The 26,869-nt window shown below is 41.7% G+C and overlaps 1 protein-coding gene across 9 annotated transcripts in view; it reads left to right on the top strand.

The window, feature by feature from the left end:
- caps2 (calcyphosine 2) overlaps positions 1-26,869 on the top strand; it is a 60,385-nt gene that overhangs the window by 9,520 nt on the left and 23,996 nt on the right. Inside the window, exons 3-9 of one of the 9 annotated variants that reach the window (XM_043709869.2) lie at positions 2,176-2,225; positions 3,626-3,671; positions 4,453-4,578; positions 11,490-11,678; positions 15,778-15,900; positions 21,486-21,553; positions 25,288-25,410. In XM_043709869.2, coding sequence (XP_043565804.2) covers positions 2,176-2,225; positions 3,626-3,671; positions 4,453-4,578; positions 11,490-11,678; positions 15,778-15,900; positions 21,486-21,553; positions 25,288-25,410 — 725 coding nt within the window. Of the gene's footprint in view, positions 1-2,175; positions 2,226-3,625; positions 3,672-4,452; positions 4,579-11,489; positions 11,679-15,777; positions 15,901-21,485; positions 21,554-25,287; positions 25,411-26,869 lie in introns of those variants that run through there. The other 8 variants (XM_043709872.2, XM_087997067.1, XM_043709876.2 and 5 more) reach the window with 8 other exon arrangements.

Here is a 26,869-nt window from a genome sequence, read left to right as displayed (position 1 = left end):
ACCATGCTGACTTTGTGCCCTATTTTACCATACACTTCCAAGTATTCAGAAATCTTATCCTTCACAATGGATTCCAGGATCTTACCCATGATGGAGGATAATTACAGACCTAATTGGTCTGTAATTTTCTGTCTTTTGCCTTACTCCCTTTTGAAATGGGGGTATCATGTTAGCCATTTTCCAGTCTTCTGGGACCCTTTCTGATTCTAGCGATTCCTGAAAGATTACCACTAATGCCTCCACTATCTCTTCAGCTATCTCTCTTAGAACTCTGGGGTGTCGTCCATCTGGCCCAGGTGATTTATCGACCTTCAGATCATTTAGTTTTTCTAGCACCTCCTTGGCGATGACCACCAAATCAGCTCTGCCCCCTCACTCTCTTGAACGTTTGGAATATTTACTCGTGTCTTCCACTGTGAAGTAATTATTCAGTTCCTCAGCCATTTCCTTGTTCCCACTACTATCTCGCCAGTATCATTTTTCAGCAGCACAATATCTTTTGCCTCTCATTTGCCCTTTATATATCTAAAGAAACATTTACAGTCTTCCTTTATATCAATCTCATATTTAATCTTTTCCCTTCTAATTTCTTTTTTTTCCCATTTATTGGCCTTTATAAGCTTCCCAATCCTCTGGTTTCCCTCTGCCCTTCGCCACATTATATGCTTTCTCTATTACACATTTCTGGAGCAGATGAGACTTAGAACTGGGCCTCTTGGTCCAGAGATAGGGACTCTGTGCTGCAAAGTCCCCAATGTTTTATTGGATATTATTAATGGACTTGTCCAGTGATGCTGTTACACATCTCTGGAGCACATGGGAATTGAACTCGGGCCTTTAGGCTCAGAGGTTTGGACATATCACCACACCACAAGATCTCCTACCTTTTTAATAATGTTTTTATATTATATTTTTGAATCAACCTGTTAAGAGGTGTTGTTACACATGTTTGAGCAGGTGGGCCTTGAACCCAAGTCTCATGGCTCAGAAATAGGGAATCTACCATTTTGCCACCATCTCCCCTTAAAATAATGAAGGAAGAGGGTAGTTTTATGAAACAACCTGTTACGATGCATCTTTGCAGCAGATTGGACTTGAACCCAAACCTTCTGGCTCAGATGCAGGAACACTACCACTGTGTTATTAGGAGCCTTACATTTTTTAATTTAGGTCAGAATCATTTTCCGCAGTTTCAGTTACCCACGGTTTACTGCGGCCGGAACATATTATAGGGAACCTTCCAGAACCGGGAACCTTCCAGAACCAGGAACCAGGGGGCTGCAGGAAAGGTATATTTCCCATTGAAATGAATGGGTTCGCTCCTATCCATGGTTTCGGACTTCCGCAGTAGGTCCTGAAACGTATCCCCCACGGGTATTGGGGGACTGCTGTACCGCTAACTCTTCACACCTGCTAATGCTTAATTTTTCTTACTGCTGCTGCATCACTAACTGCCTGCTTTCAGATCACTTTCAGTCTATCCAGTGACTTGGAAGGGAGCTAGGTGGTGTTCTCATGCTGCCCTTACATTTCAAGGTGGTTGAAGACATTATTAAGAATTGAAAATGCCATGGTGAATTATGTAGTGCAGCTGATATGTATTGTACATTGCAGTTTGCTAAGTTATTACTGCAGTTGCTAAGTTGTACTGCAGTTTGCTAAGTTATTACATTAATTGCTAAGCTTTTGTTCTCTTTGCTATCTCATGAATATTTTTGCATCAACTTATTCAGAGTTTCTGGATCAGGTGGGACTTAAACCCTTATGGTATGGTGATACTGTCCTTTCCTCTAAGCCAGAAGACCTGGGTTCAAGTTCCATCTGCTCCAGAGATATGCAATAACATCTTTGAACAGGTTGATTAGAAAATATCTGCTCTTTATTAGTAAGGGCTCTTGTGATGCAGTAGTACCATCTCTAGAAGGCTGGGTTCAAATCCGACCTACTCCAGAGGTGCATCATATATCTTTTCTGAACAGGCTGGTTAGAAAATATCTAAAGGCAGAAAGTGAGAGTGAAACTTAGCTGGTTTGGCATCATCAATGTGAAGACGTTTCACATTTTGAGTCCAGTTTGACTCTTGTTTGGAACACAGATTAATTTATGTAGACTGATAATGGTATTTTAGCTACCATGAATTGGTAATAATTGTTTTTATAAATTACCTTTTGTAAGCAGGGTTGGAGGATACGTCCACGTGATGCTTATGGCCCTCGTCCTGATGCGTAAGTATTTATTCTCCAATTTATTTTATATTAGGTTTATAGCTTGATCATAAGTTATAATAAAGGTGATTTTAACTTTTGCGGATAAGACTTCTCATCTTCATTTCCCTTTTAGGTGAGATGTTAAAATTGTTACATGTTGTGTTCCTTGCTTTCCTCTTAACAGTTGATAAGAAGTGGGGTTGGGGGTTCCAAAACGAGAAGGCATAGTTTTAAGGTGAAAGGGGAAAGATTTAAGAAATACCTGAGGAGTAAACTTTTCATGTAGATGATGGTATGTGTATGGAATGAGCTGCCAGGAGATGTGATGGAGGCTGGTACAATTACAACATTTAAAACATAGCTGGATGGGTCCATGACTAGGAAGGTTTTAGAGGGAAATGGGCCAAATGCTAGCAAAATGGGCCAAATGCTAGCAAAATGGGACTCGGTGAGATTGGGATGTCTGGTCTGTTTGGCGTGGACAAGTTGAACTGATGGTCTGTTTTTGTGCTGTATGGCTTTATAATGCTTTGGTATATACAAAAAGGACAGCTTTATCTGCTCATTAAAGGCAGTTGTTGGTGTCACACTCTCATTGAGTCATTCAGTCTTTTGAGACTGACTGGTTGTTTTCTCTGAATTATTTATGAGTTTCGTCATATCTTTTGACACTCGGGATATCTGCTTTGAATTTTTTAGCCATATTAAGCATTTGTTGTCTCTTGGACTCTCGTGTACTCTCACTTTCTTCAGCCATCTCTTTTCTTTCATCCTTTCCCTGAAAATGCAATGCCAAAGGGGTAAGCTTTAAAGTAAATAGGCTGAAACATATGCGTTAATTTTTTTTTATTTCTGCAGCCCCAATGAGGTTTGTGCCACTGCACTACAATGTTTATGATCTATAATAAGCCATCAATGTCACACATGGGGAATTGATGTGTGTATTTTATATTAACTCTAGTGTAATTGGCAAAGCTAACATTTATTGACCATAACTGCCTGACCCTTGGCATAGTGGTTATTCTTCACATGGATTCGCTGCAATCTGTGTGGCAAAGCTGCTCACACAATCTTGTAGGGGCAAGGAACATATACAGAACATAGAACAGCAGTTCTGGGATATTGACCCAGTGATAATTGAGATACTGTACATTCCAAGTTGGAACAGTATGTGACTTGGAAGGGAGCTAGGTGGTGTTCTCATGCTGCCCTTACATTTCAAGGTGGTTGAAGACATTATTAAGAATTGAAAAAGCCATGGTGAATTATGTAGTGCAGCTGATATGTATTGTACATTGCAACCGCATTATGCTTGTGGTAGAGTGAACAAAGTTTTTTTACAAGGTGCTGAAGATGCCCTCTGATTTGTACAGTAATTCCCCCTATTGAAAATTACAATAGGATTTTCTTCATTTCAGTGTCCCCGCATTAGACTTGAGGAGACTTGGTGATTCCGATGGTGAGGTAAACTCTGACTCATATTCTAAAATTGAATTTTTGAAATGCCATTGTGACTTTGAAACAGATTAAAAGTCTGGAATGAGATTTTGTTCTAAAATTTTGCCCAAATATGGATTGATTTTTAGAGCTCCAGTTCCAGATTCTAAATTCAGAATTTGCTTGATATTTAAAGAAAGCTGGTTTCTGAACTATATCTTTTCCTGATGTTCTGTAGTGGAGAAGTGTGAACACATAAAGAAAATGAGAATATATTGCTTCTCTGGAAATTTTGCTAGAATAATCTCCCTTTTTTGCTTTTCTTACATATTTTTGCAACGTTCTGCATTTTTCCTAACCTGAACATCATAATTTGTACAGCTGATGCATGCTCTTAGACTGTTGCAATATGAAAACAGGCCAGTGAGCACTGGTGTTTTAATCCATAGGCATCAATGTCCCACTCATGCACCGGAGGCTTTTAATATTCCTGTTTATAAAAAGAAAATAACTAACTTTAATAATGCATCTGAAATCTCCTTCAACAGTGATTTATAGCATGGAATACCACATTCTTTGAAAGGATGCTCCTGTGAATTGCCTCAGGGAATGTTCTACTATATTAAAGATGTATTGGAGAGAATTGAAAGGTTTAAATGGAGCTTTATGAGCTATTTGCCATTTAGCCCATATATCCAACAAATTGCATTAGTATAAACACTGCATGATAATTGCTATTTGACCATGTAAATGCTCAACTTAATTGAGATTGCTGTTGATTAACACCTATACCAATTCTTCCTTGCAGAATGATTTATCTTATACACCTGTGATGAAAGAACATCCTCGCTTAGCGTCTCCGGATTCTTCCTCGACTGTTAGCTGGGGTACACCCTTTCCAGCTCCGTTTCCCCATCGCCGCACCTACCGTGAGGTCTGTTTATGATGTGAATGGTTGACTATTGATCAGAGAGTGCATATCCCAGGATGGTTTTCATTTTATCACGTACAAGCTGTAATAGAATTGTAACAACATACAGCACTGTTATAATTCCAGCTAATGGTAGTATTATCAAGTCAGATCCCAGAGTGAAACATGGCTCATTTGATAATAAACTTCATTTTTGTAAATTGTTTATTGTATCTGAATGCACGTTATATAAGGAATAAGGTAAATGAGCTTGTGGCACAGATCAAAATTGGCAGGTATGACATGGTGGGCATCATGGAGACATGGCTGGAAGGAGATCTGGATTGGGAGCTGAATATTCAAGAATATACATCCTATCAAAAAGATAGGCAGGTGGATAGAGGGGATAGGGTTGCCCTATTAGTAAGAAATGAAATTAAATGAATAGTAAGAAATGAAGTAGGGTCAGATAGTGTAGAATCTGTGTGGGTAGAATTGAGTACCTGTAAAGGTAAAAAGCTTTTGGAGTCATGTAGAGGCCTCTAAACAGTAGTCAGGAGCTGAGGCACGAGATACACCAGGCGATAGAAAGCATGTGTAGGAAAGGCAAAGTTACAGTGATCATGGGGGATTTCAATACGCAGGTGGACTGGGAACATCAGGTTGGTAGTGGTTCACAAGAAAGGGAGTTTGTGGGATGTCTACAAGATGGCTTTTTGGAGCAGCTTGTGATGGAACCCACTGAGGAACAGGCAATACTGGATTTAGTGTTGTGCAATAAGGCAGACTTAATACGGGACCTTAAACTCAGGGAACACTTAAGAGGCAGTGATCATAACATGATTGAATTTACTCTGCAATTTGACAGAGAGAAAATAGAATAAAAGGTAATGGTATTTCAGCTGAATAAAGGCAAATACAGAGGCATGAGGGAGGAACTGGGTTGAATTGACTGGGAGACGAGCCTAGCAGGAAAGATATTGGAACAGCAAAGGCAGGAGGTTCTGCGAGTAATTCAGAAGACACAGCAGAGATTCACCCGAGGAAAAAGAAGCATGGTACAGGGAGAATGAGGTAACCACAGCTGACTAGGGAAGTCAGGGGTAGCATAAAAGCTAGAGAAAGCATACAATGCAGGGAAGAACAGTGGGAAACTGGAGGATTGGGAAGCTTACAAAGAGCAACAGAGGGCAATAAAAAAAGAAATAAGGAAGGAGAAGATTAAATATGAGGGTAAGCTAGCCAGTGGTATAAAGGAAGTCTTTGAGGTTCTTTAGAGAAATAATGGGCAGAAGAGTGGCAAAAGTGGATATTGGGCCACTGAAAAATGGCGAAGGAAAGTTAGTAGTGGGGAACAAAGAAATGGCTGAGGAACTGAATAATTACTTTGCGTCAGCCTTCACAGCAGAAGACACAAATAATATCCCAAAAATTCAAGAGTGTGAGGGGGCAGAGCTGAGTACGGTGACCATAACCAAAGAGAAGGTGCTAGAAAAACTGAATAGCCTGAAGATGGATAAATCATCTGAACTGGATGGACACTCCAGACTTCTAAGGAAGATCGCTGAAGGAATAGTGGAGGCATTCGTGATAATCTTTCAGGAATTGCTAGAATCAGGGACGGTTCCAGAGGACTGGAATATCATTAACGTAACACCCCTGTTTAAAAAAGGGCAGAAGGCAGAAGACAGAAAATTACAGACCGATTAGCCTAACCTCAGTCGTGGGTAAGATCCTGGAATCCATTGTGAAGGATGAGATTTCTGAACACTTGGAAGTTTAGATTAGATTAGATTCCCTACAGTGTGGAAACAGACCCTTCGGCCCAACAAGTCCACACCGACCCTCTGAAGAGCAACCCATCCAGACCCATTCCCCTACACCTAACACTATGGACAATTTAGCGTGGCCAATTCACCTAACCTGCGCATCTTTGGCCTGTGGGAGGAAACCAGAGCACCTGGAGGAAACCCACGCAGACACAGGGAGAATGTGCAAACTCGACACAGACAGTTGCCCGAGGCAGGAATTGAACCCGGGTCCCTGGCACTGTGAGGCACCAGGAAGTGTATGGTAAATATGACAGACCCAGCATGGTTTCATCAAGGAGAAGTCATGCTAAAGTTCTTTGAGGAAATAACGAGCAGATTAGACCAAGGAGAACCAGTCGATATTATCTGTCTGGACTTCAAGAAGGCCTTTGACAAGATGCCACACTGAGGTTACTGAGTAAGATAAGGGCCTGTGATGCTAGAGGCAAGGTGCTAGCATGGATAGAAGCTTGGCTGTCTGGCAGAAAGCAGAGAGTGGGGATAAAAGGATCCTTCTCAGGATGGCAGTTGGTGACAAGTGGTGTTCCACAAGGCTCAGTGTTGGAACCACAACTTTAGGCTTCATACATTAACGATCTAGATGAAGAAACCGTGAGCATTCTGGCTAGGTTTGCAGATGATAAAAATATAGTTCGAGGGACAGGTAGCACTGAGGAGGCAGGGAGGCTGCAGAAGGATTTGGACAGGGTTAGGAGAGTGGGCAAAGAAGTAACAGATGGAGTTCATCGTGGGAAAGTGAGAGGTTATGCACCTTAGTAGGAAGAATAGAGGCATGGACTATTTTCTAAATGGAGAGAAAATTCAGAAGCCTGAAGTGCAAAGAGACTTGGGAGTTCTAGTAAACTTGAGAGAGAAGTGAGGAAGGTAAATGCAGTGATGGCATTTATTTCAAGAGGACTTGAATATAAAAGCAAGGATGTACTTCTGAGACTCTATAAAGCTCTGGTTAGGTGACATTGGGAGTAATGTGCACAGTTTTGGGCCCCATATCTCAGGAAGGATGCACTAACTCTGGAGCGTGTTCAGAGGAGATGCACGAGAATGGACAGGAATGAACAACTTAACATATGAGGAACATTTGAGGACTCTTGGTCTACACTCAGTGGGGTTTAGAGGGATGAAAGGCAATCTAATTGAAACTGACAGAATACTGAATGGCCTGGACAGAGTGGATGTTGGGAAGATGTTTCCATTGGTAGGAGAGATTAGGACTCAAGGCCACAGCCTTAGAGTAAAGGGAAGACTTTTTAGAACTGAGATATGAAGAAACCTCTTCAGCCAAAGAGTGGTGAACCTATGGAATTCACTGCCACAGAAAGCTGTGGAGTCCAGGTCATTGAGAGTATTTAAGATTGTAAAGGGGGTCAATGGTTAGGGGGAGAAAGCAACGTGAATGGATTTGTGAAACGTATCAGCCATGATTGAATGCTGGAGCAGACTTAGAACATAGAACATAGAACATAGAACAATACAGCACAGAACAGGCCCTTTGGCCCACGATGTTGTGCCGAACATTTATCCTAGCTAAGCACCCATCCATGTACCTATCCAATTGCCGCTTAAAGGTCACCAATGATTCTGACTCTGCCACTCCCACAGGCAGCGCATTCCATGCCCCCACCACTCTCTGGGTAAAGAACCTACCCCTGACATCCCCCCTATACCTTCCACCCTTCACCTTAAATTTATGTCCCCTTGTAACACTCTGTTGTACCCGGGGAAAAAGTTTCTGACTGTCTACTCTATCTATTCCTCTGATCATCTTATAAACCTCTATCAAGTCACCCCTCATCCTTCGCCGTTCCAATGAGAAAAGGCCTAGCACTCTCAACCTATCCTCGTACGACCTATTCTCCATTCCAGGCAACATCCTGGTAAATCTTCTCTGCACCCTCTCCAAAGCTTCCACATCTTTCCTAAAGTGAGGCGACCAGAACTGCACACAGTACTCCAAATGTGGCCTAACCTAGGTCCTGTACAGCTGCAACATCACTTCACGACTCTTGAATTTAATCCCTCTGCTAATGAACGCTAATACACCATAGCCTTCTTACAAGCTCTATCCACCTGAGTGGCAACTTTCAAAGATCTATGAACATAGACCCCAAGATCCCTATGCTCCTCCACCTTACTAAGAACCCTACCATTAACCCTGTATTCCGCATTCTTATTTGTCCTTCCAAAATGGACAACCTCACACTTGACAGGGTTGAACTCCATCTGCCACTCCTCAGCCCAGCTCTGCATCATATCTAAGTCCCTTTGCAGCCGACCACAGCCCTCCTCACTATCCATAACTCCACCAATCTTAGTATCATCTGCAAATTTACTGACCCACCCTTCGACTCCCTCTTCCAAGTCATTAATAAAAATTACAAACAGCAGAGGACCCAGAACTGATCCCTGCAGAACTCCACTTGTAACTGGGCTCCAGGCTGAATATTTACCATCTACCACCACTCTCTGACTTCGACCGGTTAGCCAGTTTTCTATCCAACTGGCCAAATTTCACTCTATCCCATGTCTCCTGACTTTCCGCATGAGCCTACCATGCAGAACCTTATCAAATGCCTTACTAAAATCCACATACACTACATCCACTGCTCTACCCTCATCCACATGCTTGGTCACCTCCTCAAAGAATTCAATAAGACTTGTAAGGCAAGACCTACCCCTCACAAATCCGTGCTGGCTGTCCCTAATCAAGCAATGTCTTTCCAGATACTCATAAATCCTATCCCTCAGTACCCTTTCCATTACTTTGCCTACCACCGAAGTAAGACTAATTGGCCTGTAATTCCCGCGGTTATCCCTATTCCCTTTTTTGAACAGGGGCACAACATTCACCACTCTCCAGTCCCCTGGTACCACCCCCGTTGACAGTGAAGACGAAAAGATCATTGCCAACGGCTCTGCAATTTCCTCTCTTGCTTCCCACATAATCTTAGGATATATCCCGTCAGGCCCGGGGGACTTGTCTATCCTCAGGTTTTTCAAAATGCCCAACACATCTTCCTTCCTAACAAGTATCCCTTTTAGCTTACCAGTCTGTTTCACACTCTCCTCTTCAACAATATGGTTCCTATCATTTGTAAATACTGAAAAGTACTTGATGGGCTGAATAGCCTATTTTCTGCTCCTATGTCTTACGGTCTTATAGTAGTCAGTGGACATATCAGTGAAAGACTGCCAATGTACTTTTAAGGAAAGAAAATCACTTTTGTTCCTTATAAAAGTAAAAACAGCCACATATTTAACATTATTTTAGAATTATTTGAAATGGTCTTAATACAACTACTTAGAACTAAAGATTTAACCCCTTTATCCTCAATACCAACTTCACAGATACTCACTTCAGAGAGAGGTTATCCTGTTTCTACTGTACTTTGATGATGGAGTAGTGAATTTTATAGATGTTGAGCCAATCATGTGGGCTGCTTTGTCCTGGATGGTATCAAAGTTCTTGAGCTTCTCAGCTTAAACTAATCCTAGAACATCCAGTGTCAAATTGGGAGTGACTGTGGGTAATATCCTGTTCTGATGCATTTTCACAGAGGATGATCATGGGATTTAACATAATGGAAATCCAAAAAGATCCCCAAAGCTCTCACCCACTTATAAAATAATTGACAGGTGACAACAAATTAATGATTACGTTTCTGCTTCTTTTAAAAAAAGAAAATTTATGGTTATAATTTTTTGTGAAAATAACATTGTTCATCCTTGATTATAAACCAGAAAATTGGATGCACAAGTGTTGAAACTCCATTTGTGATTTTCTTTTCCTTCATTGGCTGGTGAAATCACTCCGTTACATTCATAGTGTTAGTGATAACGCCAAGGCATCGGTAATCCAAAGGCTGGGACAAATGATTCACAGCCACGAAATCAGATCCCATCATTGGTGCATTTACTCAAATTTGGAGTAAAAAATGGCCTAACAGTGACCATGTAAGCACTATTGATTGTTATAAAAACCTATCTCGTTCAGTAAAATCCTTTTAGGGAGGCAGTCTGCCCCCCCCTTATCTGGTCTGGCTTATATGTGATTTCAGACCCACAACAATATGGTCAAGGCTTAACTACCCTCTAGGCAAATAGGAATAAAATGATGGCTGAGCCAGTAATGCTCACACCCCATGAATAAATTAGAAACAAATTAAATCCTTAAACAAATTTGTAATAAAAAGCTGACATCTGTAATGGTGACCATAAAACTAAGAGATGTCATTGAAACCATCTGGTTCATTCAAGTCCTCTGGGTTTGATAACTGCCAATGATCTGCAGGTGTCTCCAGATGGTTGGCTCTGATGAAAGGTCATCGGCCTGAAACATTTGCTCTGTTTGTCTCCACAGATGCTTTCCAGCTGTTTTCAAATTCTTAATTCAGATTTGTCATAGCATTGTGTAAAGCTTTTGTGTTGGTTGGCTCTGAACCTCCCTCCAAAATGATCAAGCTACAAACTACTCAGTTGCAGCAGAAATCAATATGATGGATTAAGTTGGCAGTTCACCACCATCTTTTCAAGTGTAGTTGGCCTGGGCAATAAATGTTGGACTCTCCAGCAATGTCCACATCCTGAATGAAATTAATAATTAACAAAATAAATCATGTATATTTTCACATTCCCTTCCAAGTGTGGATGTCACAGAAATCAGTATAATTCTATGACCTATATGCTGGTTATATTCTCTTATATTTTTAGTCGTAACATCTGACAGACAATTCGCACATAGAAATCTCCCACAAACAGCAATATATTAAAGATATACAGATAATTCTTTTTCTTAGTGATGTTGATTGAGAGAAAAATATTAGCTAGGAATTGGCGACTACTCCCCTACCCATCTCCAAAATTATGCCAAGGAATCTTTTGCATACACCTCTGGGGTAGACGGGATTACTGTCTAAAGTCTCATCCTTAACGCAATACTTCAGCCGTCAGTGCAGCAACTGTCACAGCAGCCACAGTGTTTTGCAAAGAATTTATACTACCCTTTGAGCAGAGGGATTAATGATTCCTGATTTTAGTCCTGGCCCTTATTACTTCTCCCTGGATATCTTTCTAAAAGGCTATTTTAACTGATCTGATTGCATTTAGCCATGTCCAGTAGAGGAGATGACCATACCCGAGAACCTGCCTGCACCTTCAGAGAGTTACAAGCTGAAATATCAACAGTACAAGGAGGAAATGAAGATGAATTACAAGGAACACAGCCAACAAAAAATCCAGAGGAGCAAATCAGACTCTTCAGGTCAACAGCCAACACCAGCTATTCTGCAGATGCAGGTACCTTGCAGGAGGAAATGAGGGTAGTAGAAAAGCTAATCTTTCATTTGACTTGGCACAAGTTTATTAAACTACATCTTCCTGTGGTGAGGAGCTAGAAACTGTGGCTTATATTCAAGGTTTCATGTGGAGAAATCACCCAGAATCAGTCAGTATGCCGAATGAATACTGGTACATTAACCTTCCTGTCAAGAAAAATGTATTACAATAAAGTACTTCCATTATGATAATGTAGCTCCTAATGTCTTGATTGCATGTCATGTAGGACCATATTTAGTTCTGGACACTGCAACTCAGGAAGAATACATTGACCTTGGGTGCAACAATTCATCACAATGGCATGGGTCAGAAGTGCTCAATTGTAAACACTGATCGTACAGTCTAGGCTTGCATTCCGCCTAGTGATAGAGAATTGATTTGTCATTTGATGGAGGTGATTAAGATGATTAAAGCAGTTGATTTTTTTATTGAAAGAAGCTGTTTCCTCAAGTAGGTGAGCTCAACATAATACAGGGAGATAAAGATTTGTATACCTATTGTCTTTAATGGTGTCTCACACTTGCACACACACAGCATGGGTGCTGAGGAAAATATAAGCACTACCGCAGTTAGGCGGTAGTGTGGGGGTAAAGTAAAAAGAAAACAAAAAAACATGGAAAGAAGAAAGATTAAAAAAAAACAGGGGGAACTAGCCATTTGGACATGGAACTGGCTTGAAGGTAGAAGACAGAGGTTGTTGGTGGAGGTGGAGGGTTATTTTTCAGACTGGAAGCCTGTGACCATTGGAGTGCCACAAAGATCAGTGCTGGGTCCACTACTTTTTGCCATTTATATAAATGATTTGGACATGAACATAAGAGATATAGTTAGTAAGCTTGCAGATGACACAAAAATTGGAGGTGTGGTGGACAGCGAAGAAGGTTACTAAAACGGGATCTTGATCAGATGGGTCAATGGGTTGAGGACTGGCAGATGGAGTTTAATTTAGATAAATGTGAGTTGCTGGCATTTTGGGAAAGCAAATCTTAGCAGGACTTATACACTTAATGGTAAGGTCCTAGGGAGTGTTGCTGAACAAAGAGACCTTGGAGTGCAGATTCATAGCTGAAAGTAGAGTCACAGGTAGATAGGATAGTGAAGAAGGCGTTTGGTATGCTTTCCTTTATTGGTCAGAATATTGAGTACAGGAGTTGGGAGGTCATGTTGCGGCTATACAGGACCAATGTCTGGTCTCCTTCCTATCGGAAAGAAGTTGTGAAACTTGAAAGAGTTTAGAAAAGATTTACAAGGATGTTGCCAGGTTTGGAGGATTTCAGCGATCGGGGGAGGCTGAATAGGCTAGGGCGGTTTTTCCCTGGAGGTCAGAGGCTGAGGTGTGACCTTATAGAGGTTTATAAAATCATGAGGGGCATAGATAGGTTAAATAGACAAAGTCTTTTCCCCGGCGTGGAGCAGTCCAGAACTAGAGGGCATAGGTTCAGGGTGAGAGGGGAAAGATATAAAAAAAACCTAATGGGCAACCTTTTCACATGGAGGGTGGTGCTTGTATGGAATGAGCTGTCCGAAGAAATGGTGAAGGCTCATATAATTGCAACAATTAAAAGGCATCTGGATGGGTATATGAATAGGAAGGGTTTAGAGGGATATGGGCTAAGTGCTAGCAAATGGATATCTGGTCAGCATGGACAAGTTGGACTGAAGGGTCTCTTTCTGTGCTGTACATCTCTGACTCTATGACTCTAATACATGGAGACAACCTTAAAATTAGAGTTAAATGCTTGAGGGCTGATGTCAAGGCAGCACTCTTTCACACACAGGGTAGTGGAAGTCTGTAAAAAGGTTTTGAGACTGTGGATTCATTGAACATTTCAAAACTGAGGTTGATAATTTTTTTGTTGACGGATTAAAATACATGGAACCAAGGTGGATAAATGGAGTTGAGATGCAGATCAGCAGTTAACCTGAAAGGGTTAAAACAAATTTTTGTACCGTTCCAACGACTGAAATTTTTTACTGTATTTGGCACAGTAGTAGTGTCCCTACTTCTGGACCAAGAGGCTTAAGTTCAAGTGCCATCTGCTGTATGTCACAACATGCCTGAACAGATCGATTAAAAATATTTATGATGGTCTCTTGGAAGAGCAAATGACTTTTGTGTTGTGAGTCTGTTTGCTTGTCAGTTTCTTTTGGACCATGACCTAGGTTAAACATAGCTTGGATCTCTTCGGGGATATCTATATCTCTTATCAAGAGTAACATAGTTTTTGAGTCTAATGTTGCCAGAACTTGAATCATAGATGGAAATGTGTTGCTGGAAAAGCGCAGCAGGTCAGGCAGCATCTAGGGAACAGGAGAATCGACGTTTCGGGCATTAGCCCTTCTTCAGGAATGAGGAAAGTTGGTCCAGCAGGCTAAGATAAAAGATAGGGAGGAGGGACTTGGGGGAGGGGCGTCGGAAATGTGATAGGTGGAAAGAGGTCAAGGTGAGGGTGATAGGTCAGACTGGGGTGGGGGCGGAGAGGTCGGGAAGAAGATTGCAGATTAGGAAGGCGGTGCTGAATTTGATGGATTTGACTGAGACAGGCTGGGGGGAGGGGAAATGAGGAAACTGGTGAAATCCAAGTTCATCCCTTGTGGTTGGAGGGTTCCTAGCCGGAAGATGAGGCGTTCTTCCTCCAACCGTCGTTTTGCCGTGGTCTGACGATGGAGGAGTCCAAAGACCTGCATATCCTTGGTGGAGTGGGAGGGGGAATTGAAATGTTGAGCTACAGGGTGGTTGGGTTGGTTGGTCCGGGTGTCCCAGAGGTGTTCCCTGAAACGCTCCGCAAGTAGGCGGCCCGTCTCTCCAATATAGAGGAGGCCACATTGGGTGTAAAGGATGCAATAGATGATATGTGTGGAGGTACAGGTGAATCTGTGGCGGATATGAAAGTTTCCTTTGGGGCCTTGGAGGGAGGTGAGGGGGGAGGTGTGGGCGCAAGTCTTGCACCTCCTGCGGTTGCAGGGGAAGGTGCCGGGAGTGGAGGTTGGGTTGGTGGGGGGTGTGGATCTGACGAGGGAGTCACGGAGGGAGTGGTCTTTACGGAATGCTGATAGGGGAGGGGAGGGAAATATATCCTTGGTGGTGGGGTCCGTTTGGAGGTGGCGGAAATGGCGGCGGATGATGCGCTGTACATGGAGGTTAGTGGGGTGGTAGGTGAGGACCAGTGGGGTTCTGTCCTGGTGGCGGTTGGAGGGGCGGGGTTCAAGGGCGAAGGATCGGGAAGTGGAAGAGATGCGGTGGAGGGCATCGTCGACCACGTCGGGGGGGAAATTGCGGTCCTTGAAGAAGGAGGCCATCTGGGATGTCCGTTTTTGGAACTGGTCCTCCTGGGAGCAGATGCGGCGGAGTCGAAGGAATTGGGAGAATGGGATGGCGTTTTTACAGGGGGCAGGATGGGAGGAGGTGTAGTCGAGGTAGCTGTGGGAGTCGGTTGGTTTGTAGTAGATGTCCGTGTTGATTCGGTCACCTGAGATAGAAATAGAAAGGTCGAGGAAGGGGAGGGAGGAATCTGAGACTGTACAGGTGAATTTGAGGTCGGGGTGGAAGGTGTTGGTGAAGTGGATGAACTGTTCAACCTCCTCGTGGGAGCACGAGGCGGCGCCGATACAGTCATCGATGTAGCGGAGGAAAAGGTGGGGGGTGGGGCCAGTGTAGTTGCGGAAGATGGATTGTTCCACATATCCTACGAAGAGGCAGGCATAGCTGGGGCCCATGCGGGTGCCCATGGCTACTCCTTTCGTTTGGAGGAAGTGGGAGGATTGAATCATAGTATGCCATAAATGAATGTTACTCAAGCTTATGCATTTTCTGCCAAAGATGTATTGCTGCTTAGTACTTTAACAGTCTGTAGGCTAGTATTACAAAAAGGATGTTGGTGGTAGGAAATGTGTCCAAAGTAGATTCCTTGAAAAATCAGGTGCCAGCTGCAGGCATCTCTTTCAACAATGACATTATTGGACTACCAAGAGAGGCTCGATTGGGGCTCAATGCTTCCTCTTGATCTGACGAATTGTTGATACAGTCTTTTATTTTTTAAATTTCTGCAATTGTCAAAAGGAATCTCCAGCAGACCACGTGGGTCCTGACAGCCTGACTTCTCTTGATGAGAAAGCAACTTTACAGCAATGTTACACCAGCAAGCCATTCTCCATGGATCAAAATATGAAGAGGTTGGAAGCAGTGAGTTGATACTATTTTCCTAAGAAATAACAAGAATTTCTTTCTCATTCTTTAGATTCCCATTGCATTTGCCAGTCAGAAGAGCAAATACATTGCCAGTTCTCAGATCTTAGCTTACATAGCTGTAGAAATTGCAATGTCTTTTGCTACCTATGAATTTTCTTTATAATTTTTTCAGAAAACATTTATAATCACCTTGCTTTTATTATTGAGACTGAACATATTATTTGTTTCCTTCTTGTCTTGCTATTGTTTAATTAAGTAATAAGGCATTGGCACACAATGGCACATTTTTCCTTCTCAGGATGTCCAAGCAGATTTTGCAACCAATGAAATACTTCTGCACAGGCACAAGATGTCTCAAACAACAATCGGGTTACTGACCAGTTCATCTGATATGTGATTGATTAGCTTTCTTGCACTTTGGATGGGTTTATGGGATGCTTGCATTCATCCTGATAGGGAGATGGGTTTCATTTAACTGCCTTGTCTAGAAAACAGCACCTTCAACAACACATTGGTCAGGTCTCCATTACTATTGCTCTGAAGTGTGTTTTTTTTAATATACTCCAGCCTCTCGACAGGCCTTGAATGTCTAATCAAGCACCTTCTAAATTAGTAGAGTCATAGAGTCATACAGCATAGACACAGACCCTTCAGCCCACAGATCAATAAACGCCAAACTATACTAAATCCCATTTACCTACACTTGGTCCATAGACTACAGTGCCTGGTATTTTACATACTCATCCAGTTGTTTCCTAAATGTTGTGAGAGTACTTGCCTCCACCACCCTCCCAGGCAGCACGTTCCATATATCTAACACACTCTTTGATGAAAAAAGTTTTTTTTCAGATTTCTGCTAAACTATGTGTTTCTCCCTTTAAATTTATATCCTCTGGTCTTAGACACATCTTCCATGGGGAAGAGATTCTCATGGTCTACGACTATGGCCTCTCGTAATTTTATATATCTTAATCAGATCTCCTCTGCTCAAGGGAAACAAATCCAGCCCATCTAGTCTCTCCTCATAACCAAGACTTTTCATCCCAAGGTAATATTCTGGTGAATCTCCTGTTGCCCTTTCCAGTGCAATCCCATTCTTCCGATGGCGTGGTGACCAGAATTGCACAGCATTCTATCTGTGGCCTAACCGAGGTTTTATAAACAAGGCTTATAATAAAACTTCCTCTCTCCTATATTCTACACCCCATTCATGATGACAAGCATCAGAGATGCCTCCTTCACCATCCTGTCTACTTGTGCTAACACCTTCAGGGACCTATGGTCTTTACACCAAAGTACCTTTGTTCCTCAGTACTCGAAAGGGACATATCAATCATCCTACATATCCTTCCCTTATTAGACTAACCAAAATGAGATTCAAGATGGCGGCAGTCTGAAAAGACTACTGTGTTGGACTCTGTGCCATACCCCAGGCAAGGTGGGCTCTATCCTCCCCATAAGCCAACCCAAGGAAAATCTTTAGTATAAAGCACCTATAACTTAGAATTTCGAGGCTCTGGAGTTGAAATGAAGACATATAAATGAAAGGGAGTCGGGGAGTGCAGCAGGCAGGGCACTCCACAACTGTGTCAGGCACACCCGCAGTCAGTGCCTCGACTCCCATGGCGGCGCCTTTAAGTTCGGTGGTGGAGCAGCAGCATCTATTCACGGAGTTTGCAAAACTGTGAAAAAATTGAAACAATACTGGAACTGATTGCTGCCATACTGACAAAGTATGAGCAGGGGATCCCGGCGTTGGATTGGCGCATGGAAGCGGTATAGCAAAGGACTGTGGCCTTGGAGACTGCGATGGAGAACTCAGAGGGGCAGGTCTGAAATTTGGAAGGCCTGGTTCGGGCCTTGCTGGAACAAATAGATGACCTCGAAAATTGGTCGGAGAAAAAACTTGCATGTCATGGGTCTTCCGGAGAATGAGGAGGTCAAGAACCTGGCTGAGTTTCTTGAGCGGTGGCTCCCGGATTTGCTGGGACTGGAGATCGAGTCAAGCCGGGTGAGTGTGGAGTGGGCCCACCGGATTGCGATGCGCAGGTCTGGGTCAGATCAGCACCCCCGCTCAGTCCTAGTGCGGTTCCTGCACTATAAAGAAAAGCAGTTAATAATAGAAACGTTCAGAAGACTGGGAAGAGATCCACAGGCTATGGTTTATAAAGGTTCGAGGATAATTTTTTTAAAGACTTTTCTGGGGCCATAATTAAGAAAAGGAAGACTTTTGATGATGAAAGGAAAAAATTAAGAGATTTAAATATTCACTATTCTCTGAGGTACCCAGCAGATTGAATTATGGGGGTGTCTGTCTACAACTTCGACATGGTGGAAAAAGCAAAAGAATCTTTGAACTGGCTGAAGTAACAGGCTTGGATCAAGGGAGAAGAGGAAAAGATATGTGCAGACAATGGCATAATTTTTTTAATCTTCTTCTTTGTTCTTTTCCCTTTTCTGGTTCTAGGCCGTATAGTATTGCTTTGGTTTGTTTTACATTATATCTGTTTATTAGTTATCTGTTATTTTACAGTTCTGTTTTCCGGGTGAGGGATTGAGATGTGGAGGGGGAGAGGCGGGCATCCATTGTTAACTTACAGGAGTGTAAATAAAATGTACTTTATCAAGTGTAAAAACTATTCCCACAAACGCTGTTTGAATATGAGGATACCTGGCTTACCTGGCTAGGAAGAAAAGTGCTCCGCGGTCCGTTGTGTCTATTAGGGAGAGAACTGGCAACATCTCTCGTGTGTTGAAAATGATTAATGTCAGATTTCGGGAATTCTATGCAGAGTTATACTGGTCAGAGGGCTGTGGGGATGGAGTGGCAAGAATGGAATCCTTTTTTGAAAACCTGGAACTCCCCGGTATAAACGCAGATCAGGCTTCCTTTTTAAATGCACCTCTGACGATACAGGCGGTGCAGGAGGCAGTAAGGCATCTCCAAGGTGGCAAGGCACCCAGTCCAGACGGGTTCCCGAGTGAATTTTACAAGGAGTTTACACACGTTAGCTGAACCACTTCTGGAGATGTATAGTCATTCGTATAGCCAGGACTGCCTTCCTCCCTCTCTTAGGGAGGCCAATATCTCCCTTATTTTAAAGGAAGGGAAAGACCTCGAGGATTGTGTATCGTACAGACCCATCTCGTTGTTAAATGTGGATTTCAAAATTTTATCAAAGGTGCTGGCTCTGAAGTTGGAAAAGGTGTTGCCTGTTATTACAAAAGAGGACCAGACGGGTTTTATCAAGGGCTGCAGCTCCTCCGACAATTTCAGGAGGGTACTGAACATAGTGCAAATATGTCAGCAGAGATTAATTCCTGGCTTGGTGGACTCCCTGGATGCAGAAAAGCCTTTTGATCGGGTGTAATGGTCGTATCTCTTTGCTGTTCTAGATCGCTTTGGTCTAGAGGGGCCTTTGTAAGGTGGGTGGCAGCGTTTTATAGAGACCCCAAGGCGGCGGTTATCATGAATGGTGTCATATCGAGCAATGTTAATGTGGGGAGATACAGCCGACAGGGATGTCCTTTTTTGCCACTGCTATTTACCTTGGTAATTGAGCTGTTGGCGGAGACCATCCGAAAGGAACCTGAAATAGTGGCACCAAAGGTGGGAATTGGGGAATATAAAATGACTCTTTATGAGGATGATATCCTTCTGTTTTTGGCTAACTTGGAAAAGTCCGTACCCCGGCTAGTACAAAAAATTAAAGTATTCGGCAGTTTTTCGGGATACAGGAAAAATGCAAAATTAATCCTGTATCCCATGGGGGGATTGGTGGAAGTACCGAAGCTGGAGGATGGACTGGAGTTTCTTTTAGATGGTCACAGAAAGGTTTTCTCTATCTGGGAATTTTTATTACCCCTACCTTCCGTCATCTGTATAGAGCTAACTTTGTACAGTTGCTTGAGAGAATAAAGCAGGACTTGCAGCGGTGGGAGGGACTACCCATATCGTGGTTAGGCCGTATAGCCTTGATTAAAATGAATGTTCTTCCTTGGTTATTTTTTCCGATCAGGTTGCTCCTGTTGTTATTACACAGACAGGTGCTGTGGACGTTTGCCGGTTGGCTTGGATCATTTATTTGGTCGTGTAGGCAGCACTTAAATAAATTTACCAAGCTGCAACTTCTGCAGGATATGGGGGTGGGGTGGGGGTGGACCTCCCAAATCTGAAGAGAATACAAATAGGCACTCTGCTGCCATTTGTGGATGAATGGGTGCGTAAGGACTCAAGGTCGATATGGCTTGATGTTGAGGCCTCGCAGGTGAGATGTCCCCTCATCAACTTACCGATTATGGATAAGATGAGATCTTTGGCTGAGCACTGAGAGAACCCGATTATCATAAATACGGTGAAAGCATGGAGGATAACGCAGCAGGGTGAGGGCAACTTGCTCAAATTCACCCCATTAGTGGGAGCCCCAGGATTTAGACTGGGGTCAATGGACTCTGGCTTTAGAGCATGGGAGGGAAAGGTGTGTGTGTGTGTATAGTAGTATCTGTGTGTGTGTGTGTATAGTAGTATCTGTGTGTGTGTATAGTATTATCTGTGTGTGTGAGTGGAGTAATGTAATGTATTTAATTTTATTGGATTGTAATTTAATTTAATACTATTTCATTTAATTTGAGTTTATTTTAATTTGGGTTAAGTTAAACAGATATGAGATGATTGTACCTTGAAGAGTAGAGGGCAGTTTATTATAATGTGATATCATTTCTACACTTCTGTACTTTTATAACTTTTTGTTCTTTTGGTAAAAGAGTAAAACTTTTTCAGTAAATATATATAAAAAAAGACTGCCCAAAATACATAGTTAAAATGCAGACGTTAAACTGAGGTCTCAGCTTCCCTGTTAGTTAACTGTAAAAGACCCTGATATGGTTTAAATCAGGAGCAAGTGTACATTCCAGGTATCCTAACCAATATTTATCTCTCAACTGACATAATCAAAAACAGATTATCTGGTCATTACTATATTAATTGTTTATTTAAATGCACCTGTGATGCCGTGGTAGTGTCCTTACCCTGACCTAGGAAGCCCAGATTCAAGTCTCACTTGCTCCAGAGATCTGTAATAACATCCATGAACAGGGTAATTAGAAAACATCCACATTGCTGTTTATTTGAGACCACTCGTGATGTATTAGTAGCATCCCTGCCTGTGAGTTAGGAAGCCTAGGTTCAAATCCCATGTAATCGAGATGTAGCTTATAACATCTCTGAACAGGTTGCTTAGCATTGCTGTTTGTGGGATTAGCTGTGAGCAAATTGGCTATTGTGTTTTTGACATTACAACAATGCCTGATTACAAAAGTCATTAATTAGCTGCAGAAGTGCATCCTGAGATGATGACTGGCACTACGTAGCAAGAACAAATTTGTACTTTATATGTAAAGACCAACCTTTAGTCTGTATATGGCAGAAGTTGGTAAATTTTGTACAAGGTTCTTGGCCACTTGGCACAAGAGATTCATGGTTTAGATTTTTAGAATATGAAGTGCAAGTCTTAACATTCAGGCTCTTAGGTTAGAAGAGCTATAGTTGAAATTTAAAATGATTCTAATTTTGTACACAGGAGGATCTTGCTGCAGAGAAGAAAAAGCAGGCAGTAGTAGAACAAGTGTTGGTGGATCAGCTTTCCAGGTAGGAAAGAGTAAGGCCACCTTTCAGAAAGACCTGGCAAGAATGCTTTTGAGATAGCATTGCTTTAACTAATAATTCTTTTGGATTCTTGCTCTGTGCTTTATCTATTTTCCATTACTGTGAAGGAATGTTAATTCTGCTGCAATTCAAATGTAATCATTTTTAAATGTTGATAGGAATGCTATAGTGGGTACTTGTGAAAGATAAGTTGAAGTGGCTTTATGATGTGTACAAATACTCTTAGGGAGTAAGATGAGTAACACATTCTCCACATATATGCAGATAGGTATTTCACATTGCATTGCAGCGGTAACACCAATGTAGTTGGTATTCGTTTTTTTAAAAATTATTTATTCATGGGACCTTGCCCTCACTGCAGGGGCAGCATTTATTGACCAACTCTAAGTGTCCTTGAGAAGATAGTTATGAGCTCTATTTTTGAGTACAACTGAATGGTTTGTTAAGCTGCTTCATTGCTGTGGGTCTGGAGACACAGGTAAGCCATACAGGGCATGCAAAGCAGATCTCCTGCCCGAAATCAAAGACTGTAATGAAGCAGAGGGATATTTGTGACAATCTGGGACTATCGTTTTAGTCCAACTTTGTTTAATTAACTGAATTTAAATTCCACAGCTGCTCTGGTGGAACTTGAATTCTTAACTCTTTTGATTATTTATCCAAGCCTCTGGATCACTGCTCCCTAACATCATCACTCCATTGCTGTAGTTGTACAGAAATATTTGATTAATATATCTCACAAGTCACTTGTGTAAGTCAGGTAATTTACTGTTATAAAAACACCTTATTTTTTATGAAATGCCTTTAACTTATTCAAACATCCTAAAGTGCTTTTTGAGCATAATCAGACTAAAATTGATATTGAACTATATAATATTAAGACAGGTAAATAAAAGCTGGATTTACAAGAATGGTTCCAACTATGAAGGATTTCAGTCAAATGGATAGATTGGAAAAATTGAGGTTGTGCTTCCTTAGAGAAAAGGAGATTGAGAAGTGATTTAATAGAAGTGCTTAAAATCATGAGGGCTCTAGATAGTGTGGATGGAGATATATTGTTCCCCTTGATGGAAAAGTCAAGAACTTGAGAGGACAGATTTAAGGTGACTGGCAAAAGAATCAAAGGCAGCATGGGAAAAATGTTTTCAAGTAGCCAGTGGTTAGCATCTGGAATACACAGCCTGAAGGTAGTGAAGGCAGGCACAATTGGAGCATTCAGAACGGAGTTGGATAAGCACCTTGAGAGACAGTTTGCAGGGCTAAAGGTAAAATCTGGGATAGTGGGACATAGCATGTACATGATGGACTGAATGGTCTCCTATTCATTCTGGGATTCTGATCCATAAAGGTAAAAAGACAGCGGTTTGGGAAGGAAACTTAGCGCTTGAGATTTAGATAGCTGAAGACATAGCATCTGATAGTTTGGTGAAGGAGGTGAAAGACAACAGATTCGGGAGTGTATTTGGTAAAATTCTACTCCTTGTGTAAATAGTTAGAAAATTAACTTTTTCAAAGAGGAACAGAAATAGTATCACTATTATAATTCTGAAATAGCTGTGAAGTTTAGTGGAGTGAGGGGAGGAGTTGTAATCAATTCTGTAATCTATTTCACCAGACTGCTAGACCATCTTTATTATTTGCATTGTAGATGTCAGTTGAAAGCCATTTGTTAGTGATCCATATATACTGTAAGCTGGAAAGAAGGGTAACTGTTTTGAATAATTGAGAAAATAAGCAAGAATTTAAAGCTTCTTTTGCTTCAGGAATTTTAAATAAAGTTTCAGATTTAAAATATTAACCAGCACTAGTCTGCAAAGTATTGTTGTTGGTGGTATTCATTGTAATGTTTATTTGGCTATTGCCCTGTACATTTAGTTGGAGTGATCGCTGCATGGTCATTGTGGAGATGAAGTCCCTCCTTCACATTGAGGATATCCTCCATCATTGTGTTTTAGACTTCAAAGCGGATCTAGCATCTCAAAACTGGGCATGCATGAGGCGATGTGGGCCAACACTAGCAACCAAAGAATTATATTCAAGAACAATCAGTTATCTCTTGGCCTGGAATATTCATGAGGTAACTTGATTATTCTTGAGTACACTCTACCATTGTCATCAAATCTAGTTCAATGAAGAGGGCAGGAGGGCATGCCAAGAGCAGCACAAGATATAAATCTGGTGAAGCTGCAATACAGGACTACGTGCATACCAGATGACAAAAACAGCAAATGATAGATAGGGCTAAGCGTTTCCACAACCAATATATCAGATCTACACTCTGCAGGCCCACCACGTCTTGTCATGAATCATGGTGGATAATTAAACTACTAATAGGTTGTTATACACATATATTTCCATTCTCAGTGACGGTAGAGCTCAAAAGAAACATTTGCATCCATCCGTCTGTCATAAGTGCTGAGTGGACGGCCTACCCTGGCCTCAAATGAATATCCCCAGTAACACTGATGCCAGTCTCCAACAAATTTGATTTACTCTATGTCTAGAAATGGCTGAACACACTTGATGTTGCAAATTATTACATGACAATAATACTGAAAACTTAGAGTCATAGAGCTGTACTGCATGGAAACAGACCCTTTGGTCCAACTTGTCCTTGCTAACCAGACATTCTAAATTAGTCTGGTCCCATTTGCCAGCATTTGGCCCATATCCTTTAAACCTTTTCTATTCCTGTACCCTTCCAGATGTCTTTTAAATGTAATTGTACCACCCTCCTCCACTTCGTTTGGCAGCTCATTCCACACATGCACCACCCTCTGCATAAAAAAGTTGCCTCTCAGGTCCCTTTTAAATCTTTCCCCTCTCACCTTAAAGCTATGCCCTCTAGTTTCATGTTTCAGAAAAAGTCTAGTCTTGTCCCTGGTCAGCACAGCAGGTCAGGCAGCATCCAGGGAACAGGAGATTCGACGTTTCGGGCACAGGCCCTTCTTCATTCCTGAAGAAGGGCCTGTGCCCGAAACGTCGAATCTCCTGTTCCCTGGATGCTGCCTGACCTGCTGTGCTGTTCCAGCAATAAAGTTTCAACTTTGATCTCCAGCATCTGCAGACCTCACTTTCTCCTTGTCCCTGGTCAGGCTGTTTCTTCACACTTCGGCACTGATATGTATGGGAAATGTATGTCCTGTGTACAAAATACAGGACAAATCCAATCTGGCTCAAAGTAAGATGATTGAGATTGTTGGAGTCCAATCGCTTCACCTCTGGATATCACTGCAGAGTTCCTCAGGGTGGTGTCCTAGGTCTAATCATCTTAAGCTGTTTCATAAAGTCAGGTGTAGTGATGGCTGCTGATTACACTTTAGCCAGTCAATGACACCCATACCCACATTCCATAACCAAATAAAATATTTTGAAGGTTATTATTTTTGAAAACTTCTTTGTATTTCACAATATCACTTGGATAGCTTGTCAACAAAACAATCAGCCACCTTTTTATCCTTTCTTTAAATTTTCCACAAAATCTCAAATTTTTTTTCATGTGCCTCATCTTCTCTCCCTTCTCTCCCATTTTGATCCATCAACTTAACCAACCTTGTGGTCACTCCATCCAATCTTCCCCTTTTCTGGTTTACTTAATTTCATAACTGGTCATAAAAGATTCTTCAGTGTTTCTCACATTACAGCTATAATTTTATTAAAAGTTATTGATGAATTATCAAGCCACTGTAACATCTGATTATTTCCTTCCAATAAAGGGCAGTTATCAGTGATCCTGGACAAGATGTAGGCACCACAGATCTGAGACAGCAGCAAACTATTCTCCCTGGTCTTGGCTCTGCACCCCTGCGCTTCAAAAGTAGAAAATTACATCAAACCAGGTTTGCATTTATGGAATATTTTAAGACTGAATTGAATTCTTTATATCTGCCATTTGTGAATCTCATGCATGGCTCAGTGGTAGCACTGCCACCTTTGTGTCAGGAGGTGTTTGGTCATGTCCCACTTGGGGACTTGAACATTTAATCTAGGCTAACACATCTTGCTAGACTGAGGGAGTTCTGCAGTGAGGTACTCTCTTTTACAGATATTAAACCAAAGTTTTCATGAAAACCTCCTGGGTGGACAGTAAAATATCCTATTGTAGTACTTTGAAGAAGCACAAAAGAATTACCTCCAGTTTTCTGACTGATATTCATTTCACAACAAGCAAATCCAACAGATTTGCTGGCCATTATCACATCACTATTTCTGGGGTCTTGCTATGTCCAAATTATTTCCTTCATTACAGTAGTGACTACGCTCAAAAACAAAAGTGTTTAATTGACTATAAAGTTTTTTGGTACCTCCTGAGATTTTCCAAGACTCTTCACAGGAACGTTGTCAAACACAATTTGACAGGGTGCCACACTAATGTGATATTAGGACACAGCTTAGACAGAGATAGTTTTTTGAAATGTCTTGAAGGAAGTGAAAGAAGTAAAGATGAAGGAAGATTTAGAAAATTCTAGTGTTCAGGGCCCAGGTGGCAGAAGATCCAGCCACCCTGAAGTAATGATATTAGGTATGACGAGGTCTCTTAAAGATCTCGCCAACGTGGATTGATAGTGACGCAACTTCATGATTGTAAGATAATGCTACTGTATGTATGTAAAGGAAATGGCCTGAATTTCATCATTACTTGCACTCTCCTTTAGACAGTACAATTTCTGGCTCAACTCCTCATTCACCAATGATACTAGCTTCAGGGGAGATTAGATTAGATTAGATTAGATTCCCTACATGTGGAAACAGGCCCTTCTGCCCAACTAGTCCACACTGACCCTCCGAAGAGCAACCCACCCAGACCAACTCTTCATATTTATCCCTGACTAATGCACCTAACTCTATGGGCAATTTAGCATGACCAATTCACCTAACCTGAACATCTTTGGACTGTGGGAGGAAACCGGAGTACCTGGAGGAAACCCACGCAGACACGGGGAGAATGTGCACACTCTGATGTGAGATGTGAGAAATGCAGAGAACTCTGTGGCTATTTTCAAGGAAAAATAGATTCATGCTCCCCAAAAAGACAATGAAAGATATTGTACAATTAGAAGTAAAGCATTACTAACTAACTTCTCCCTCTGTTCTGTGTAATCTCAGTATCCTCAAACATAGGGTTTTTGAAACATGGCAAAAAAGCTGTTATACATTGGACTAGTCCCAAAGATGAAAGGATGGTTTCTTAACTCCTCCCTGTTTCTCTTGTTTTATAAACTCCACTTTGGTTTGCACTTACAAATTACAATTGGCAAATTTCCTTCCCTTTAGGACATTTGTGAACCAGATGGGGTT

Source organism: Chiloscyllium plagiosum, unplaced genomic scaffold (genome assembly GCF_037043375.1).
Source record: "Chiloscyllium plagiosum isolate Xiang-an unplaced genomic scaffold, Cpla_swu_hap1 HiC_scaffold_19, whole genome shotgun sequence".
Taxonomy (NCBI): Eukaryota; Metazoa; Chordata; class Chondrichthyes; order Orectolobiformes; family Hemiscylliidae; genus Chiloscyllium; species Chiloscyllium plagiosum.
This window is presented reverse-complemented; position numbering and strand designations above follow the sequence as displayed.